A 24,057-nucleotide genomic window follows, 5' to 3' on the forward strand; every position below is an offset into this window, starting at 1 on the left:
ATTTGTCCAAAGATGATAAATTAGATACTTAAGTATGTTGTATGTCTTTACGCATAAATATTTAATTGGGGGTGATTTAAAGGCGAAATAGTTCATTGCATCGGACATGTAATGGAAGTATATATAAAACATCACGTTTACACGTAGACTACCACTCCGGTATATCAGATGGCGAATGGTAGACTTTCGGATGTTCAAGTATTAAAAAATGGTTTAACGAAAATATATATGGATTGGAAATTGCTTTGGTAGATCTCACGGAGCAATGAATTGAATTGGACCGAGACAAAAATACGTTAAATTTGTTGAAGAACAACTTAATTAATTACCCCATGAAAACGACGAAGCGAAATTCCAACATTTGACTTCATACTGGTTCTATATCAAGATACTAATGTCTACTGAACAACTTTCTTGATAAACATAAGCGTTCTCCCTGAATTCTCTACTCTGTGTCATGGTACTTTAGCAATCGAAAACGAGCATTCTCAACGATAAAATAGCAAAAAATATTTTATTTGTTTTACAACTGAGTTTACAAACAGAGATTTGCAGGATATGCGTATGTTTCATAGCTTCTAAACCCATATGTTATAACACTGAAGGCCACGTTGTTTTCCCTATGCTGAACAGAACACGTTTGTTTGTAGTTGACAGATATGAAGCTAAACATCTCACCATCAACACCAGGAAAAGTCACTGATCCAACGCGAGTCAAGTCCGTCCCGTTAGTGGAGCGAATCTGTAAACCGGACTGGTCGCTAGTCCGGATACTGACAACAATATAGTTATCAGAGGGAGTGTTACCGTGGTAAAAAAAAATAGGAGGCGTTACCAGCACTGGTTCATTTGAAAACTGGTTAATTGACGGGACAACTGACATCCCAACTTTGATCTCATTAAAAAACAGCAGAACAAGAACATGTTCATCACTAGAAATGCTGTATGGTTGGGTTGGATCCGTATCTATATCAATGAAGGTTGAGATAGTATACGTTTTATTCAGGGTATTAGAATTGACAATGACACTCGTACTGTTGACCGACGGGACAATCCTGATAATACCACTGGTACTTCTCATAATAGGTGGTACAATGAACCTGGAACCCCATTTTGACACGGGCGGCAGATACTCATTGAGATGGTTACACCCTTCTTCGTGAGAACAGACATTACCAGATATGACTGCTACTGGTTTATTGCTAACGATACGCGTGCCTGTCAGGTCCTGAATACTTGTTGTTGTTTCTATATAGAACGTGTCCAGTTTGTCCAGTACGACGGTGATTGTATCTCCCTCCCTGTGATACTGACCAGGAACAGACACGCCTGATGTACTGAGGGTGATATTGACCACTGTGTTGACAAACGGCGCTCCTACAGCAAAGGAAGTTCCATACCGTTCATAAGAATGTTTATCATTTGGCCTGAATGTTCCAACGATATAGGAGTCACCAAGATGTTCTATAGGTAAAGCACGGTACCCGTCCCCTGATCCAGTTTGATAAAAGTTGAACGCAGTGGCAGACATCGATGTGTTAGATGTCAGAATGACCCCTTTGCCTGTCTTGCCATTTTCTCGCATGGTCATGTTCGCGTCTATTTCAATATGTTTGGCTGGACCAGATAAATGTTTTGATGTTGAGTTATATCGTGTGATCACCTCTATATGTGCATTGGTAGCCATTAATGTTACATCAACACTCAGTTTTTGTAAGAGGTAGCCATATTCAAAATTTCTCATGAACATCAAGAAAAAAGTCTTCCCTTTGAAATCTGTCAAACAAAAAACAGTACTCTTTATGTATATGCCACGATGATATTTCAGTGATATATTATAAGACTTCTTCATGCCCTACTAGCAGGATAGTAAAATCCCACCCGATATGTTTTCATATCAAGTAATACTCGGACTTGCCCTGAGTTTCACTGAAGTTGAAGATCCCGAGGGTGGGAGTTAGCTATCTTACATTCCTAAGCATGAAAGAGCGTTTTACACTCATTCCCCTCATATACTAAGCACACTAACAAAAAAGGCGACGTCATTTCAGCATTGCGGTATTTGAATATAATCGATTACAGGACGCCACGTCATTGTTGTCCCAGTGTGATGTCACGCACATGAATGTGGTGAAATTCTATTTTACTATTCATAAATGTATGATTGCTTTTTACATTTATGTTCGGAAAGCGGAAGTGGGGAAAAGAAAAAGAACCTTAAAGTATGTGACTATGTATGAAAACGAACAGTCTTTATCATTCTCTTATTGCTAATATGACGTATACAATTCCAAAACATATATTTCTATTTGATATCAATACTCGTATACATTATCTCTCTGTTGTATGATTATGGTATCAAAAAAAATACATGCCAAATCCATTATGGAAATCAACAAATTCAAATGTTATGTATTTACCGTGAGTTTCTGGAGCTGGTGTTGTCGACGGTAACGTTGTTAGTAAAGACGACGAGGAAGGGTGACCTGGTCATATTTAAAAAAAAAAAATGTGGTTCAAGTCGAAAATCAAATTTTATTGTTAAAAGAATATCAATATTTGATATGAAAACTTCTTTTTCTTGTCGTCACAAAACGTTAACTGTTAAAAACGCAGAATTCATAAAATCTTGAAGAAAAGAATACCAAATCTGCTCGTTTGTTGCCTCTTATAAACATCACTATTAAAGGTTTTCAAAATATTTATGAACGGGACAGCTTTCATTGGAATAAATGAGATCGTAATCACTAAATATGGTTGTGGAATTTTGTGTCACTGCTAAATATGCAAACAAAATAATAAAACTAACAATTTCCCATCTCTCATTAAATATGTGTAATTTATGTGTTTTATATTAGCGTTGCCAAATGATCATATACTTAAAATAATGTCCATTTTACATTTGGTGTTACAGAGATCATACGGGCAGCAGAAAAAACAGGTTCCACGTTGGTCTGACCGCTTGCCCACCTCCACCGGGTTATATGTAGGTGGAACACATCGTTTATCCTTTAATAAACAGTAAATATCAACGATTTTGAACCATGCGTGAATTACTTCAAAAGCACATGTTTTGTTAAGAATATGTATGAAATATGTATTGTCTAAAACTAAGATGAGGGAGCTAAAATTTTAGCTTTTCGTATTCCAATATAGACTGGAAATGCAAGCAACTGGCAATGTTATTTAAAATTCCCCCTTTTCGTAATACATGCGAATATGACAAAACCAACGCAATCGTGTCAATGATTTTTACACTCCGAAAGAGATAAATGTGGTCTGACCTTTTAGCCCCGAGATTGCCGTGGCCTTCAATACATAATTGGAAATCTTGATGTGAAATAAATTTGGTCCTGACTGAAGTGATAAAAACGATAACTCGGATCCCATACAGAATAGTTTGACATCCTGTGAAGTGACAATGTCTCAAATAGAAAGACAGAAAATATATAATCAAGAGTTCGGTTTTTCTGTAAGAAAACTAATTTTTGAACCAAGTTCCCTCATTACTGTTAATTAAAATGGAGCACCTTGTCCTTGACCGTAAAAATCATTTTCAATAATTGTTTTCACCTAACGGGTAGTTTTGTTGTGAATATGGCTAAAATAGAACACAATTTCATTCAAATCTAATGTACAGATTAGAAGATATATATATCGATGAAATAGCAAGAATGGTTTCAGTATTCACTAAAGTCAGTTTCAGTTTTTAGTTTTCAATAGTTAGCATTACTGGAAATATTTGTTCTCTGACTATCAAAACTGTTACATTGAAATAAACAATAACTGTTTCCTAAACTATGAAAGTACAAATATATGCAGTATGCAATACAAAAACACTAATTCGTAAATATAATACCACTCACGGTATTCGGTAAGCAGCTTGTTCTGTAGAAGATATCGCCGAGCTTGAATGTTTCCTCAACGTAACAAACCTTAAATGAAATATTGCATTATCAAAACCAAATCTATGGAAAACGCATCAAAAACACCTCTTCTTCCTTTATTATGGTAATGATTATTGCCGAATTGAACCATTCAACATGTGAAATAATGTGGATGATGCTTTCCCTACCGGAACACCTGGACCCGTATTAATGAAACCGTTATAATGCTTAACCATGGATTTTGTGCTCAATGCTAATTTCTTGTTTCGTATATAAATTAATAAAAATATATTATTTTGTCAACAATTTGGAAAAATGTTGAAAATACTTAAAGCCATATACCATTTACAATAAACACATTTGGCTATATGATCATTTTGCATTATTTAAGCTTTGTACAAGAAAATTGGGTTAAGCTTAAAATCCATGCTTGAGAATGAGAACGGTTTCATAAATACGGGCCCTGGTCTAATTCTGCCTGTATTTTTTCATTTGCTCAATGTTTATCTTTCCTTTGTTCCTATTTTGCCCTACTATTAACGATTTGGAATTCAAATTATGATTTTGATGACGTTTCCGTATTCTCCAGTTTATTTTACATCTTAAATTGATTAGAATAAATATCCTTACCTCGTCTTGTTGACAAACAGATATAGCGTCACAATCAGCAGGGTAACGTGATTGCGGACAATCTAAACATACCGGCCCTCTTTGTTTTGGAAATCCTAAATAAAGATGGACGAAAATATTACATAATCAGAAAATATTATAACAATTTGTTCGTTCGTTTAAAAGAGTTTGGTCCGTTAAATGGAGAAGTTTCTCTATAAACATAGAAATAAACTTAATTTTCCCTAATTTAGTTTATATTATCAGCCTGATCTGATAAGTAGGAAGCATCCCAGGTGATAAATATCCCTGACAATGCCAACTTATTGAGGTGATAAATATCCCTGACAATGCCAACTAATCACATTAAACGTTTTGTTTGCTTGGTCAATGGTTTAGTATATCTCACCATAAAAAAAGAAATGATAACATGGATAACAGGTTCATCTATGCATTGCTTATGAATATTAAAATGCAAATATAATTAGTATATGATACATCATACATAGTGTTATAAACTCATTGAATAAATATTCTTAAAGAATAAAGGTTTATTGACAATTTGTTTGCGTCACCAGTTTATGTTTGACCAGTTTACTAATATTCGTTGCAACTTTCGTATCGTGATATGAAAAGGCAAAGCCTTAAAAGAGCGTAGCTTTTGTTGATCTCTGATATTTACTGATTCAGAATACTGCTTTTAGAATGAGATAAGATAAACCTTTTTTTAAAGACGGCAAGTCGAGGAATAACAATAAAACATAAACTCTAATGAGATTAAGACCGACATAACAATGGGAGAGACCGGGGCAAGTTCGGCCCTTTTTTTTTTTTTTTATTAAAGTCCGTTCTGTGAAGTATGGCAGCACGTCCGTTTTTGAACATTATTTAACTTTTCCGGTCGGAAGATCGGATGGCCGAACGAGCCCCGCCATGGGTAAGTTCGGACAGGCATTCGGGTAAGTTTCCCCATTGGAATCAGCTTAATAATGACGTCATCAAGCATGCAACGTCAGATTTTACCGATTATTTTACGACTTTGTATGTGTTGCATGGCCCGAACTTGCCACGGAATCATTGGCCGAACCTGTCCGGGCCCAAATTAATATTTCAATAAATTCTTCTCGAACAGCAATGTGGTGGTGTGTGATTTGCTTTGCTTTCATGTATTATCATTTGAAGCTGTCAGTGTGGTACACGTTTGACCGTAAAAAAGTATAAGCAATTTCGTTTCAAAAAGTTCGCATAATTAGAAGCGAGATCATGATTTTCTTTCTACCCTCGCTAAAGTAATTTTAGTTAGTAATTTTACATTAGAGTGGTTCTCGCCATTTTTTCGTAGAATGCCCAGCCAACTAAACTGCTAAGATCCTTAAAAGCCAATGTACTAGGATATTTATCGACATACACGACATACCGTGTTGTAAAGCGGACTGCGTGACTGGTTTAAACAATGTGTAACAGTGGTGCTGCACGGTGGTGCGGGGTGGTGGTAATGATTATATTGACGGGGACTGCCCCAAAAGCGGTACTTTTGTACTACTAATGCTAAATATTTCATTCATATTTTCCACAAATGAAAATCAAAAGCTCATGAAATTTTAGATGATAAAAAAATTAATGTACACGTTGACCGATTGGTTTAATGCCGGCTCTTTTTGATTTAAACATATTTTATTGCCTTTTTCACATAACAATGGAATTGGGCACAAGTTTTACAACTTATGTCAAGCCCTTTCCCTGTACAATAATATTTTTTAACAAACTTTTATGATGGCAGAACTACATAAATAAGCTATGTATTATAAGTTAATTAATCAGTGACATATATACACCCGCACATTCACGCAGCGAACCACACGCAGATAAAGGAAGAGAGAGAGATAGGGGGATGGTGAGAGAGGGAGGATAGAGATAGAGGGAAGAGGGGGGTAGATATTCCGATTTTGTAAGATAACTAGAAAAGTACTGCAAATAGACAGTTTATTTAAGAAAATATATAACAGACCACGGGGTTGTTCCTTCTCCATGCGAACGGAACAAGTTATACTATTCGCTGTTCACAACACACGGCTTCATTATATTTATGTATACGTATATTTGTATGTTGCAACTCGTGTTTTCAATCTATTAGTATTAGTAAGATACATGTATATATGGGGTAAAATCTGTTCGAGTCTTGTATAAATTGCTGAGTATTCATGATTATAATTTTGTTTTCATGTTCCGAAATTGTTATATCTCCCAAAAGAAGTAGATTCAATGTAAGCATTCACAATTTATTTCTCTTTTCAACATAATTATCACAGTTAAAAAAGAAATGGAACGTGTCTTCAATAGGGTAACCACACATACAACGTTCGTCATCAACCCGGTTAACTCGGAATAGATCGCTTTTCAAAGTGCTAGAACGATTTCTTAGTTTTGTATGTAAGATGTTATTTTTTCTATCGCCGTAGAAAAAGTAATTGTGTACATCGGGCAAATGTTTGTCTCTAATGGCATTTTTAAGCGATGAAAAAGATGAGCTATGCCTAATACTTAAAGTTAACTGATTCCAAAGTCTAATAGTAAGACATGTTAGATAACCCTAGTCTGTTGTTAGGCAGGTTGTAGTTTTCAGCGTTTCTAAGATTATATTGAGCATTTTCGAATAGAGGAGAGAGTAGAATGTTTAGATAGTTAGGAGTAATAATATGATGAATTTTATAAATAATTGCAGATTCCGACGGGGCAACGGGTGGGCTAGGGACTCCAATCCCGTTTCAGTCTATATAGATTGTCTACTAGCATAAGGGGGTAAACTGGTGACAATACGTCCTGCCTCTAATTGTGACTTTCCTAACTTATCTTATCTTTTTGAAGATATCTCCCAATATAAATATTAACAGAACCGAGTTGATAACAACAAGAGGCCCAATGGACCTGAATCGCTCACCTGGTATTAATCTCACACTTGTAATTTTAAAAGTGAACTAAAATACAGCTACAGGCAGAATATCAGTGTTTGATTCATAAGAACCTATTAACAGATTTAAACATATGACGCCTGTGACCTGGAATGTCGAACAAGGACATTAGGTTAAAGTCTTCCAACCATGCATGCTTTTGGCAAAATATCATAACCCTGGACCTATTGGTTATACAGAACAAGTCATTCAAAGATTTAAACATATATTGATCACTGTGACCTTGAATATGGACGAAGGTCATTCATTTTGACAAAAATGGTAGCCCTTCATCCCAGCCTGTTAATGACCAAATATCATCACCCTTGGCCTTTGGCTAATTTAGAAGAAGTCGCATACTACTGGCCAAATATCATTATCCTAGGCCTCTTGGTTATTCAGAAGAAGTTGTATAAAAGTTTTCAATATCTTTGACCCCAGTGACCTTTAATATAAGTAAAGATCAATCTTTTGAATAAACTTGGTTGCCCTTTATCCCAGCATGCTACTGGCCAAATATCATCATCCTAAGACTTTCGGTTATTGAGAAGAAGTTGTTAAAAGCTTTTAAACATATTTGACCCCTGTGGCCTTGAAATAAGTAAATGTCATTCATTTGAACAAACTTGGTAGCCCTTCATACTGGCAAGTTACTGGCCAAATATCATTATCCTATGCTACTTAGTTATTTACTTAGTTGTTTAAAGATTTGTTAAGACAATTGACCCATGTGGCCTTGAAAATGGACGAAGGTCATTCATTTGAACAAACTTGGTAGCCCTTAATCACAGCATGCTACTGGCCAGATATCGTAACCGTATACCTCTTAGTTATTCAAAAAAAGTTGTTTAAAGGTTTTTAACATATTTGACACCTGTGACCTTGAATATGAGTCAATGTCATTCATTTGAACAAACTAGGTAGCCCTTCATCCCAGCATGCTACTGGCCAAATATCATCACTCTGGGCAGTTTGGTTATTCAGAAGAAGTTGTTTAAGGTTTTTAACATATTTGACCCCTGAGACCTTGAAAATAGTTGAAGGTCATTTATTTGAACAAACTTGGTAGCCCTTCATCCTAGTTTGCTTCTGGCCAAATATCATCACCCTAGGACTTTTGGTTATTAAGAAGAAGTTGTTTAAAGTAAAATATTGATGCCGGTCGACGGACGACAGACGACGGACGGACGGACGACGGACGCTGCACCATCGCATAAGCTCACTTGGTCCTTCGGGTCAGGTGAGCTAAAAAGGATCTTCAGAAAATATCCGCATTTTTACTTTTTGTGCCTTTGAAATAATAAATTGAAATAAAAAATGTCTTGAAGCACCGACAAAGAGATAATTGCAACGGACATCAGTTCCAGGACTTTTCGGTTATTTTTCATCCTTCCGGAAATAAGCGATGAAGGCCGATGGATTGTGACGTGCTTGTGACGTCAAAGTATGATCATCTCTAAATGAAGTAACATGCCTGTAAGTATCATATTTTAAGTGATATTTATCACTTACACACTTTTGTTTAGCTGAATAATGAATTCACATCGAGATGTGTCATTTTTTCGGTTCATATCATAACCACATACTCATTGAAATAAAATTACTAAACTGCTATATAATGTAGGAAATTGTACTTAAGCTTATCATTAAACAAAATAGAAATAAGTATTGCATTTTGCAATCATTTGTCACAACTGTAATGACGTCATAAATAATATATTGACCTGCTTACTCTAAAGATAGTAACATCGAGGAAATATTAATTACTTCCCCAGTCCCCAGTGAGGATTCACTTTTTCATATTTAATCACTTCTGATAAACAAAAGAATTGTTCTCAAAACAAAACAAAACGCTGTACTTTAATTGGCAGGCATTTTCAAACAATCAGAAGTTAAAATTACAAATACCACACAAAACATTACTATATATGAGGTCATCAATTTAGAGCTGTCTTATGTTCAGGTTGTATTCGTTTCTTGCAAAAGTCAATCATTGGGGACATAGACAAAGGTAAATAATACGTCGCGTCCGTTCTACAGTAGAGTTATCGTCTAAACAGTATCACTAACCGTCTGAAACAGGGTAAGACCAACCGAATTAACCAAGATGTCTTCCTGTCCAAATAGCATACTGTATGACCAAGCGACAAACTCACAGTATGCAATTCCGTCCTTACAACGGTGTTCCATAGGCCGTATTTGTTTATCGCGATCCAAACGGTTGAACCGGTTGGATGAGAGCTGTTCGTTTATGAAATAAAGTCGAACCTAGAAAGCAGATGCTGTTTTCAGGCGAGCCTTGACAAAGTCGTTCAAGGCCATCATAAACATTTGCAGGTCAGTCAGGATTTATACTCGAAGGAAATTCATTTAAAAACAGACAAACCAGTTGAACATGATACTGTCTGTACCGAGTTTCGACTTACCATCCATTCGACAGCCCGCAGCGTTACACAGGTCATTGTGGCAGCACTCGGTACACAAAGGATGCGGAGGAGTTCTGATGGTATATATCCGAAGGATGTCAGTGAAGCGATAATGACGGCTGGTTAGTGCACATCTCTTGAAGAATAAATAAAAAGTACTTTATGATATATATGTAAGTGTTCAAAGTATAACACTTAGTATATAAACATGAAATACATCACATAAACTACAAAATATTAAAATGCAAACGTCATAATCTAATTGATTTAAATTTAAATTTTGTACAGGCATTTGATTGGAAAATCTCTATCCTTTCATTTCAAAACATTTTATCAAATCAGTTATATTAAAAGGGAATTTGACACCAGGCAAAGGTTATACAAGCCATCTTTCTGTAAACTTTGCGATTGCATAGAAGGTTTTACCATTCGCAAATTTTCGTTTGAATTAGAAGTCATGATGAAGAATGAAAACGACGTCCTTGGCAAGCCAACTTGACCTAACTTTAAGGTGCAATGCCGATATTGCGTTAAATTACAGAAGATATCTTATATAGAATGATGATTCGTTGTATTAAAAACTAGAATCTAATTTCTCCCTCGAGAATCCAGCAAAAAACATATATTTCATTTACTTACTCACTATGCGTTACTCGATAACATCCAGCAGAGATAATTTGCTATATTTTCATTTGCCATATTTTGCCCTGTCTCTGTTATTGCCGCCTATCAGTCACCCATTAGTTTGAATTAAACATGTGAAAATGTCGACAGTACCACGAGTGGAAGACAACAAGCCCTTTGTCTATACTATAACCTCGAGATATTCTAAGTGGGGAGACTTCATTGTTTTCTACATCTTGCTTAATATCGTTCCTATATAATATAACTTTAATAGTATATGATTTTTATTAGAAATGATATAAGATATCTGATATGTTATATTCGGGCCACTGACTATGTTCGACGTTGCTGAACAAGTGAGCGCTTAAAAGGGTTATACCGCATCACTGGACAAAAACATTTTGCTAGTAAGGCAATATTTCCCCCTGTTTTTCTTGGCAGTTTATGTCTCTCCCCTCCCGAGACTTGGCCTAGCGACGCGTGTGGGTACTCTCTGTTTTTCAGTGCACCTTCCCTAGCCACCGGCAGCTGATCTTACACGGTACTACTTAGTCACTGCCACCAAATATAACGCACAGGCTGACATCATCAAGCCACTGGCCATATTCAAAGTTGCCAAACGTGTGAACGCGGCGAAGGGAAAAATGCTGTACTATCGAAATCTTTCACACATCAACAAAACTGGACGAACACTCTGCATTAGGTTCGTATTAATGTAACGATATTTACCCGATGATGCCACCAGTGTTACTCACAGTACATGATTCATTCGCTTGATAGATTATGGACCAACCTATTAAAGGTAAACATATTTACGGTAATATAACGATTTAAGGTTTCGGTAACCTTACCTTTGCAGACGCACACCCAACGTAAAACAAGGTTTCTCCATTCTCGCCTCGGTAAGACTCAGTTACGCATACCTGGATATAAAACGCATATCCCTAAATCTATGAATTTGAAATGATTTAAATATGACTTCAAATAATAAAGATATTTTCTTGCATGTTTTTGAATTGAGGTTACGGACAAGACCGCCGTAAATCCGATGCCTTCACTTCATTGAAGACACTCTATGCAAAATGCTCCTAGAGTGATTAATTGTTAATAAAAATCACCGTCATAGAGAATAAGTTGTTCCAAAGACTTAATTCACGGAACAACCGGAAACAACTACAAGCAGTTATACTTATACAGTTCGAACTTTCTACGTAAATCCTATTTTAAAATGACTTAACCATGTATGACTTTTTCTCTGATATATTACCGAACACACTATTTAAATCTCAACTATAACTACAGAGCCACGATAAGAAATTGGCAACTCGTGCGTACGGATTAGTAATTCGTACAAACGTATGGTACTGCCATGTAAACGGGTTGGTTACTTGTACAAAAGTATTAGTAAATGTATTACTATGTCCACTCGCGGCTCCTTATTCTTTTCGTTATTTTTGACATGAAAACTCGTTTATTCCAAAAAGATAACTGTATGCAATGACCTACTTACGTCTCCATCATGGCAGAGTTCGATACTGGAACACTGGTGTGGTTGAATGAAACCATTACAACTTAAACATCGTAGGGCGGTGATAGCTGTCAAAGAACCCTTGATTTGATTTTACATATGTAAAAGTACACAATAAGATTATATTTATGAGTATTGCTCGTTATACAACACCCCGCCGAAGGTCAGAGATTACAATAGAATATACCAACTGTTACCTACTGCATGTTTTGTAGGGGACGACTTATTTGGGAACCAGTGCGTTTGTGCCCTTTACCGACCAGAAAAATGTGCTGCACCCATCCCGCCTTGCTTGGCAGTGCCTCACTATTGGCCTCAGTGTTGAATGTTCGCCCTAGTGGGGAACGCTATATGTTATGTTCAAGACCATTACACAGCCCTTCGTTGCTATTCCCTTATACACGTTAGTCCGTTGCCAGCATACTGTGACCAGGACGGATACCGTTTTTTACATTTAAATAAGGTTGCATGCAAATACGGCAACAGATCCGCGCAGTCGTAAGAAGGCAAATACACCAACAAACCGCCCATAGCACCGCCGAATATATGACATATATGACGGCACGTCCTAAGATGACATTACCTGTTTATGGAACGCTGAACAAAATCGAACCTAACTAATTCGACCCGGAAACGTTCGCCCTTCACAGATAAAATCAAAATTAGTTCCGTGTTAATTTCGCCTATCACGTTCATGCAATTACTATACACGTTATATTGCGTCCTGATATTGGCTGCCAATATGTATTCCTCCCTCCTTACGGAGAGCGAAGTTAAACATCGGCGAACATTTCCAGTATAAAGTATTACATCACGGGACTACAAATACAAAATATATACATGTCAATGTAAGTGATACACAACATCGCATAGGAGTAAAAGAAGGAATATCTAACTCTGTGTCAGTGACCAAAATTGAACTCAGATTACGAAATCTAAAATGTGATCTAGTGATAAAGTGACTATGATAGACCTCTGACGCTGGAATCTGAAATATCAACAACTGAACCTAGCGTTAACGTTGACGCAGGATCATGAAATACAAATTCGTCAATAAATTGCCGTGTTAAAGACATTTCTTATGTCATTAATTGAGGAACAGTGAAATCATTTATGCGTACCTGACGCTGGTCTTATAAACATCTGATTGATTTGTTTTATAGGGTTAAACGTCATATCAACAGCTAAGATCATTTAAGGTCTCCATTTGTGTTGTATATCCATGTATGTGCGTATGTGTGCCGGAGACAGGGTATGTTGATGTATTTGCCTCCTTGTGATAGCGCAGATCTGATGCCGACTTTATAGTGCCATCTCACTGAAATACCATGCCGAAGTCACTCAGCACAGCATTATACTGATATCGGATGAACCAGTTGTTGACATTCCCCTTAATTTTGAACATAAATCAGGGAACTAGCAAGTACCTTTTTAAGGACTTTGGTATGTCCCGATGTTGGGAATATAACCCTTTGCCTTCCTCACCAAGGCTAACGCTCAACACTAAAGAAATGAAAAATATCCCAAATATTGCAATGGGCGCAGCAGATTATTTTGGTCGCTTTCCTGTCCCCTAGTAGAGGGCATAAAAGCCAATCTCGAATTCCGCTGGAGGTTTCTCACATAAGTCGCCTCTTATGCTATATGTAGTTGATAACAGCAGGTGTATTCTTTTCTCCGACCTGCAGGGGTGACGATCTAATATATAGTACAAGCATAATGACTGTGCTGGCTATGGACAAGCTTAATAACGGGGACCAACAAAAACACGACATAAAAACAAGCACAGGACGACAAACACATTGAAAGATCTGACATTAATGGTATTGTGACACATTGTGATTTGATATCGGATAGTCTACTTACACTGAATCCTTACCAGGAAGACCAGGAAGGCGACGAAAATAGTGTAAGCACCTGGAAATTAATATTTTATAATATCCTTCAAATTTCACATTAACTTTACATTGGAGATGTGTGTATGTTTCTTTCAGGTCACATTATTGTTTGTGAATTATGGAGGCTTGTAAAATAAGACCGACTTTTCTATCATACATTATAATTATATACAAGTATTGGTATATTTAGGTTCATTAAAAGAACGAGGCATTAGTGATTAATGTATTATAAATGATAAGTTAACACAATATGGTTATATATGCTTCAACTGCAAAACATAAAAAGCAGTAAAGCTGTGATGATATAACACTTGAAAAAAACCTTAACATACGTTAAACATTATGATGTTATAAAGCATACTTACCCATGAGAAAAGGTATGGTAGTCAGCGTGCTTTACTTTATATATCTCGAGATAAGAGCATCTGACCTTTAACGACGGAGGTCTGCGAAGGTTAAGAACACACAGGACTGTGTCCTGGTTTGCCACGACGAGTCAAACATTATCATCTGAGTTTTCAAATAAATAAATATCGTTATCAATTGTTATTCTTTTCATTCTAAACATAAGGAAACTAGTAATCAATGTTTGGAATAAATATGTTCCTGAATCAGTGATTGTAAAAATTGATGAACACTTTTAGCAAGCTTGATGGTCGCTATTGAGATAAAGTTGAAGTATTGTCCATTTGTGTGATAGGAATATTGACGTTTTAGCTTATACTCGTTAGTGCGCATTGTAACGTTGTTGTCAATTACCCGGATATTATTACTTGGATTCGTCGTCGAAGCCCCTCCCGGAACACCTGGATTTATCATCCTTATTCTTTGTCGATGGTCTCTGTGAAAACATTCTCTTTTCATTTCACAGTTAGAACACTTCCATATTTTTGTCGTGAATATCTGCAGGGTACTTTTATTTTCAGAAGTGATTCACAAAGCTATAGTTATGCCGGCTATAGGTTTTTCCAATGCGTAGTTAGAATTTTATCAGCGGCACGGCCATCCCACAAACCAGGACGACATCGTCAGCTTATGGCGTTTACGTATCAGGTCATATGCTTATCATAAGTCTGGTTTATATGGAACGCCACCTGGGTCAAAACTACAAATTCTTCATAGCTTATTTTAATTTCTATTCTTAAGTATTTATGCTTATTTTTTTCCTTCTTACAAGGTTCTGTAATAACTGCATGTACCCGTTTGTCCATCTGCGGACATTCCTTAGATGTCATACCTGGACGCAGGCATACAAGTATGTGTAGGGCCTCCTGCAATTAGCACATGATACATGTGTGTTTAGTGGGTGTTTTCGCGCTTCCCCATGTAATAGTGGTGTACTTCTTGTATAAATATCACAAGACCACAGGGTTTAGTTCGTCTTAGTTATTCCATTCAATTTCAAACTCTGGAAAAAATAATAATACAAACACATTCACAACTCACATACACAAAAGGGAAATAACTCTTAAAAAGACAAAGTAATCGGAACGATACTTTACGCTATTGTAATTACAAAATGACACTTCTACGAAGATCTACAATAACTGTTATAAGTACAAGATACATTTATTTTTACCTTTCAAAATGTATTTAATTCTACAATAATTCAGATATAGGGTAGTCATACCTGAGCGTGGCTCAAAGTCCATTTACGAAGGGCACCCATGCATGACACACACTACAGGTATAGGTACAGCAGTTATGCTACTTAAAACAAAACAAAACCCTTCTATACTTTCTCTCAATTGCACACATAAAACCACGACTTATACACAAGCATTTATTTCATAAGTATATAGTTTATGAAATGAATTAATCAAATAGCAATTACATGTATCATAATGGTTACTTTAAATAGAGAAACATCCTTCTCTTTACTAATACATCCTTTAATATATATAACAAAACATACCTTATATGATTATTTATCTATAAGAAAAAGAAGTGCAGGTAGAGAATATTAGAAAGATAAAACACTTACATATACAATGGTCAGGTCCGTCCAGTCACAAGAAATGTCTTACAATGACTTATACAAATTAAAGGAGAAGATTGTTTGATTTACTGTATTTTCAATTCACCTTTTTGAATTAAGCACCGTTTACAAATAAATTAGATATTTACGTTGTGCAAATAATAACAGGAAACAAAAGGAATCAAAGCTTTACCACAGTTTTCCTTATACAAATGTACTTACTCACTTCGTGTTCTAACAACACATAAACATGTAGTCTGCCAGTTGTAAAGGATTGCTGCTGAGGAAGGTTAACATTGCAATCATCTCGGTAAAACAAAAACGATTTTGGTTTCCGAATTTAAAAATTATTTATTCAAATTAATCAGTATTTTGAAAAATCTAAAAATCTAAAATAGTGAATACAAAGAGCCTAATTGATTTGTGCATTGTGATTGAATATGTATTTATATCCAAGTACAATATATCCGTCACTTAGCCATGCATTGTTCACGATAAGCCAGTGATTACAAGATGTTATCGGCGATGTTTGATAAAAAATTATTGTTATGCACACGAATAAATACAACCACATCGTAAATAACATTTAAGCAGGGCATTAAGAACATGCCATTATATATGAGCTGAGTACGTACATGCATCAGACTCTAGTACTTCAAAGAGAAAGCATTCAAAACTGATCTAAGGAAATAATTTATACCAATACATTTAGTAATAATACCCTTCGTAATATGTGATAGCTTGCCTTCTTTCCTAATCAGTAAGTATTTATTGAGGTAAGCATTCTCTGTTGATGAATCAAGAAAAACATCGGAATACTTGTCTGCACTTTAAATGCTATAGACCATAAATACATAGTACACATACTGTTTGTTATGTAATATGTATTTGTGGCTATCTTTAACAATGAATCATATTTATTTGACCGGCTCACGTGTGTGTCGGCTACATCTATCACTCCTAAATATTTCAAATTCTGCCCCTTTAGCATTTTTTTATATGTGTCATTTGGGGATTTGTCATGCACAGTACTAGCATATTCTAACTGGTCTTACCGTGAACAAAAGGAACGTCAAATTATCGCACCGTATTCTGGAAATAAATGGCATTTGGTACATAGTGTGAAGGTTAAAGTATACACTTATACGTATATCCGTGTTCGCATGAGTGGAATTAGGAAACTGTACCATTAATCTCTCTTCAATTTTGGATTAACATTGCGTGTAACAATTAACAAGTTAATTGCTAATCAACATATTTTTAGAATCATATTATACCTGACATTAATCAGGACCATAGTCACAGAACCATGCCATTATATATAATACGTATTTATGTCTTCAGAGTCACTTGTATAAAACATCAAAAAGGTGACGAAAATTGCATGCAATGTATTAACTATGGGAAGTCTTGGACTTGAGTAAATCTCAAGAGTTGAGATGGTTTTTTACAAGAGGGGCCAGATTCATTAAGACAATTAACAAATATTCATTATAATTGGTATCACCAAGGACCCAACAACAAGCTCCAGTCCGGAAAGTAATGAGATGGTTGTTAAATTTTGGATTGTTGATTGATTCCTTGATCGATTGATTGATGTATTGCTTGACGGATTACTTTTCCTAATTGATCAGTTGATAGGTATATCAGTTGTTGTATCAGCTTCTTTATCGATTTATAAACATGGTTAATTGATTGATTGGTTGATTGATTTTTTTTAATGGTTGCTTGATCAGTTAATAAACATATTTGTTGATAGATTCATTTAACTATTCTATTGCTAAATGTATCGATACGTGTTTTACCACTATAAATCCGGCGCATTCCGGGCGATGAGACAAGGATAAACACGACGAGTATGGATCAAGATAGGCATAAAAGACAATAATCTTTATATAAAGGTCCCTTCTGAATTAAGGCAAAATAAACAAGGAACAACTGCATAGCACAGCAAGAAATTCGAGCCTTTCCTAAAGGAGAGGAAATAAACTTTTGCATTCTATATCGAAGTGATAAAGGCGATATAAGCAATATTCACTAGATATTGTTTTGATATTGATATTCGTTCAAAGTTCTCAATAGAGATACAAACTCATATAAAGGGTTCTTGTTACCAGGTACGAACGCTGTAAAATAAGTGCATATTAGACACAGAGACACCCTTGTTCGATACGCAATTCACAAAGGTAACAGTAGATTGTAAATACTGATTTCTGATTTCAAGGCAAATTGCAGTGCTTATATTAAGATAAATGACCATAGTAAAATAGATAAAGTTAATCACATTATGGTCAAACACAAGATTGGCATTTGAACTCAAAACAAATACAGAAAGTAAGACAAAAATGCCAACACTTTAACAGAATACAAAAATTTCCATAACTGTTTCTTGAAAAGCTGGAAGGAAACTTCACATAAAACATGTAATGCGACTGAACTTGCACAATTCTAACATGTAATTTAGCAGTAATACGATATCAGTTGTGCAGTGGAAATATTTCAAAGTATGTGTTGTTAAACGCTACACAATAAAACCATACACATTTACATACCAAACAAATCTGAACAAGTTCGTACAATTATCCGTATCACTTCCGTCAACTCTTGCGCTGATATTTATTTAATCAATGATAAGATTCATCAATACTTTTCTTTTATTCATTTATTTATTTATTTATTCGTTTCACATTTTGATTTTTGCATAAGCGGGCAACGAGCTCGATTTTAAACGAGAATTTATCTGAATATGTCCCATTTTCACATGTCAGTCTTCAAGCAAATACTTTCATTACGACTGTGTACGGCATTGGACATCTCTGTTCAATGACTCGGCTTTCGTGAATACGCAAATCTCATATAAGAGAAGATGTGGAGTGCTACCTGCATTTCTAACATCCCAGGTGTATAATGAACAGCGAATTGGAATATAAACCTGTTCTGTGGTGGTAAATATATATAGATTTTTTGTAATGATGTAGGCAGAAGAAATTCCTCTAGTAAACAGAATAGTCGGTTTGCTCAACACTTTGGATCTTTTCATAAAATACGTAGATATGAGTGTTATATTAATTTCAAGTTAATTGTGCCCATTGTGTCTTAAAGCAAATATTTCATATTTTATAATTAAATGTAGTAATATGTTAAAGCATGTTTTGTTTGTTCATATAACGAAAATATAGAATTAGATCTGGTCAGTTTGAGAACACAGAGACTACACTAGATGTATATCTGTCAGAACATCAGTCTGGTCAGATACTAGAGTAAGAAGACACACGGACTACACTTGATTTCTATCTGTCTGAACTTCAGTCTGTTCGGGTAATAGGGTTAGAGGTCACACGGACTACACTAGATATATATCTGTCAGAACGTCAGTCTGGTCAGGTAATAGGGTTAGAGGACACACGGACTACACTAGATAGCTTTATGTCAGAACGTCAGTCTGGTCAGATAATAGGGTTAGAGGACACCCGTACTACACTAGATATATATCTGTCAGTACATCAGTCTGGTCAGGTAATAGGGTTAGAGGTCACACGGACTACACTAGATATATATCTGTCAGAACATCAGTCTGGTCAGGTAATAGGGTTAGAGGACACACGGACTACACTAGATATATATCTGTCAGAACATCAGTCTGGTCAGGTAATAGGGTTAGAGGACACACGGACTACACTAGATATATATCTGTCAGAACATCAGTCTGGTCAGGTAATAGGGTTAGAGGACACACGGACTACACTAGATATATATCTGTCAGAACATCAGTCTGGTCAGGTAATAGGGTTAGAGGACACACGGACTACACTAGATATATATCTGTCAGAACATCAGTCTGGTCAGGTAATAGGGTTAGAGGACACACGGACTACACTAGATATATATCTGTCAGAACATCAGTCTGGTCAGGTAATAGGGTTAGAGGACACACGGACTACACTAGATATATATCTGTCAGAACATCAGTCTGGTCAGGTAATAGGGTTAGAGGACACACGGACTACACTAGATATATATCTGTCAGAACATCAGTCTGGTCAGGTAATAGGGTTAGAGGACACACGGACTACACTAGATATATATCTGTCAGAACATCAGTCTGGTCAGGTAATAGGGTTAGAGGACACACGGACTACACTAGATATATATCTGTCAGAACATCAGTCTGGTCAGGTAATAGGGTTAGAGGACACACGGACTACACTAGATATATATCTGTCAGAACATCAGTCTGGTCAGGTAATAGGGTTAGAGGACACACGGACTACACTAGATATATATCTGTCAGAACATCAGTCTGGTCAGGTAATAGGGTTAGAGGACACACGGACTACACTAGATATATATCTGTCAGAACATCAGTCTGGTCAGGTAATAGGGTTAGAGGACACACGGACTACACTAGATATATATCTGTCAGAACATCAGTCTGGTCAGGTAATAGGGTTAGAGGACACACGGACTACACTAGATATATATCTGTCAGAACATCAGTCTGGTCAGGTAATAGGGTTAGAGGACACACGGACTACACTAGATATATATCTGTCAGAACATCAGTCTGGTCAGGTAATAGGGTTAGAGGACACACGGACTACACTAGATATATATCTGTCAGAACATCAGTCTGGTCAGGTAATAGGGTTAGAGGACACACGGACTACACTAGATATATATCTGTCAGAACATCAGTCTGGTCAGGTAATAGGGTTAGAGGACACACGGACTACACTAGATATATATCTGTCAGAACATCAGTCTGGTCAGGTAATAGGGTTAGAGGACACACGGACTACACTAGATATATATCTGTCAGAACATCAGTCTGGTCAGGTAATAGGGTTAGAGGACACACGGACTACACTAGATATATATCTGTCAGAACATCAGTCTGGTCAGGTAATAGGGTTAGAGGACACACGGACTACACTAGATATATATCTGTCAGAACATCAGTCTGGTCAGGTAATAGGGTTAGAGGACACACGGACTACACTAGATATATATCTGTCAGAACATCAGTCTGGTCAGGTAATAGGGTTAGAGGACACACGGACTACACTAGATATATATCTGTCAGTAGATCAGTCTGGTAAGGTAATAGGGTTAGAGGACATACGGACTACACTATATATATATCTGTCAGAACATCAGTCTGGTCAGGTAATAGGGTTAGAGGACACACGGACTACACTAGATATATATCTGTCAGAACGTCAGTCTCTTGTCAGGTAATAGAGTTAGAGGACACACGGACTACACTAGAAATATATCTGTCAGTACATCAGTCTGGTCAGGTAATAGGGTTAGAGGACACACGGACTACACTAGATATATATCTGTCAGAACATCAGTCTGGTCAGGTAATAGGGTTAGAGGACACACGGACTACACTAGATAAATATCTGTCAGAACATCAGTCTGGTCAGGTAATAGGGTTAGAGGACACACGGACTACACTAGATATATATCTGTCAGAACATCAGTCTGGTCAGGTAATAGGGTTAGAGGACACACGGACTACACTATATATATATCTGTCAAAACGTCAGTCTGGTCAGGAAACAGGATTAGAGGACACACGGACTACACTAGATATATATCTGTCAGTACATCAGTCTGGTAAGGTAATAGGGTTAGAGAACACACGGACTACACTAGATATCTATCTGTCAGAACATCAGTCTGGTCAGGTAATAGAGTTAGAGGACACACTAACTACACCAGATATATATCTGTCAGTACATCAGTCTGGTAAGGTAATAGGGTTAGAGGACACACAGACTACACCAGATATCTATCTGTCAGTACATCAGTCTGGTCAGGTAATAGGGTTAGAGGACACACGGACTACACTAGATATATATCTGTCAGAACGTCAGTCTGGTCAGGTAATAAGGTAAGAGGACACACGGACTAAACTAGATATCTATCTGCCAGAACATCAGTCTGGTCAGGTAATAGAGTTAGAGGACACACGGACTACACTAGATATATATCTGTCAGTACATCAGTCTGGTCAGGTAATAGGGTTAGAGGACACACGGACTACACTAGATATATATCTGTCAGAACGTCAGTCTGGTCAGGTAATAGGGTTAGAGGACACACGGACTACACTAGATATGTATCTGTCAGTACATCAGTCTGGTCAGGTAATAGGGTTAGAGGACACATGTACTACACTAGATAAATATCTGTCAGTACATCAGTCTGGTCAGGTAATAGGGTTAGAGGACACACGGACTACACTAGATATATATCTGTCAGAACGTCAGTCTGGTCAGGTAATAAGGTAAGAGGACACACGGACTAAACTAGATATCTATCTGCCAGAACATCAGTCTGGTCAGGTAATAGAGTTAGAGGACACACGGACTACACTAGATATATATCTGTCAGAACGTCAGTCTGGTCAGGTAACAGGGTTAGAGCACAGAGACTACACTAGACATATATCTGTCAGAACATCAGTCTGATCAGATACTAGAGTAAGAAGACACACGGACTACACTTGATTTCTATCTGTCTGAACTTCAGTCTGTTGGGTAATAGGGTTAGAGGTCACACGGACTACACTAGATATATATATGTCAGAACGTCAGTCTGGTCAGATAATAGGGTTAGAGGACACACGTACTACACTAGATATATATCTGTCAGAACATCAGTCTGGTCAGGTAATAGGGTTAGAGGACACACGGACTACACTAGATATATATCTGTCAGAACATCAGTCTGGTCAGGTAATAGGGTTAGAGGACACACGGACTACACTAGATATATATCTGTCAGAACATCAGTCTGGTCAGGTAATAGGGTTAGAGGACACACGGACTACACTAGATATATATCTGTCAGAACATCAGTCTGGTCAGGTAATAGGGTTAGAGGACACACGGACTACACTAGATATATATCTGTCAGAACATCAGTCTGGTCAGGTAATAGGGTTAGAGGACACACGGACTACACTAGATATATATCTGTCAGAACATCAGTCTGGTCAGGTAATAGGGTTAGAGGACACACGGACTACACTAGATATATATCTGTCAGAACATCAGTCTGGTCAGGTAATAGGGTTAGAGGACACACGGACTACACTAGATATATATCTGTCAGAACATCAGTCTGGTCAGGTAATAGGGTTAGAGGACACACGGACTACACTAGATATATATCTGTCAGAACATCAGTCTGGTCAGGTAATAGGGTTAGAGGACACACGGACTACACTAGATATATATCTGTCAGAACATCAGTCTGGTCAGGTAATAGGGTTAGAGGACACACGGACTACACTAGATATATATCTGTCAGAACATCAGTCTGGTCAGGTAATAGGGTTAGAGGACACACGGACTACACTAGATATATATCTGTCAGAACATCAGTCTGGTCAGGTAATAGGGTTAGAGGACACACGGACTACACTAGATATATATCTGTCAGAACGTCAGTCTGGTCAGGTAATAGGGTTAGAGGACACACGGACTACACTAGATATCTATCTGCCAGAACATCAGTCTGGTCAATTAATACGGTTAGAGGACACATGCACTACACTAGATATCTATCTGTCAGTACATCAGTCTGGTCTGGTAATAGGGTTAGAGGACACACGGACTACACTAGATATCTATCTTTCAGAACATCAGTCTGGTCAGGTAATAGAGTTAGAGGACACACGGACTACACTAGATATATATATCTGTCAGAACGTCAGTCTGGTCAGGTAACAGGGTAAGAGGACACACGGACTACACTAGATATATATCTGTCAGAACGTCAGTCTGGTCAGGTAATAGGGTTAGAGGACACACGGACTACATTAGATATATATCTGTCAGAACGTCAGTCTGGTCAGGTAACAGGGTAAGAGGACACACGGACTACACTAGATATATATCTGTCAGAACGTCAGTCTGGTCAGGTAATAGGGTTAGAGGACACACGGACTACATTAGATATATATCTGTCAGAACGTCAGTCTGGTCAGGTAACAGGGTAAGAGGACACACGGACTACACTAGATATATATCTGTCAGAACGTCAGTCTGGTCAGGTAATAGGGTTAGAGGACACACGGACTACATTAGATATATATCTGTCAGTACATCAGTCTGGTCAGGTAATAGAGTTAGAGGACACAC

At 36.9% G+C, this 24,057-nt stretch overlaps 1 protein-coding gene across 1 annotated transcript; it reads right to left on the reverse strand.

Annotated features, from left to right (window-relative positions):
- Positions 1-500: 500 nt before the first annotated feature.
- LOC110459493 (IgGFc-binding protein-like) lies at positions 501-13,934 on the reverse strand. Its single transcript, XM_021511774.1, has 9 exons — positions 13,889-13,934; positions 12,005-12,090; positions 11,346-11,417; positions 9,871-10,006; positions 4,518-4,612; positions 3,867-3,935; positions 2,901-3,009; positions 2,421-2,486; positions 501-1,776 (listed from the first exon to the last, which is right to left on the reverse strand). Exons 4-9 carry the CDS (start codon positions 9,875-9,877, stop codon positions 536-538), a joined length of 1,587 nt encoding a protein of 528 aa, XP_021367449.1. The 5' UTR covers positions 9,878-10,006; positions 11,346-11,417; positions 12,005-12,090; positions 13,889-13,934; the 3' UTR covers positions 501-535.
- Between the last annotated feature and the right edge of the window lie 10,123 nt (positions 13,935-24,057).

The sequence above is a fragment of the Mizuhopecten yessoensis genome, unplaced genomic scaffold, assembly GCF_002113885.1.
Source record: "Mizuhopecten yessoensis strain PY_sf001 unplaced genomic scaffold, ASM211388v2 scaffold10087, whole genome shotgun sequence".
Classification (NCBI taxonomy): domain Eukaryota; kingdom Metazoa; phylum Mollusca; class Bivalvia; order Pectinida; family Pectinidae; genus Mizuhopecten; species Mizuhopecten yessoensis.

Bases quoted from the DNA above. Each gene is read 5' to 3' on its own strand.
- LOC110459493 (XM_021511774.1), bottom strand. The intron at 3,010-3,866 runs GTGAGTGGTATT...TGTTTATTAAAG, and splicing joins CAAGCTGCTTACCGAATACC to GATAAACGATGTGTTCCACC. The intron at 2,487-2,900 runs GTAAAATGGACA...AAATATGACCAG, and splicing joins TGATCTCTGTAACACCAAAT to GTCACCCTTCCTCGTCGTCT.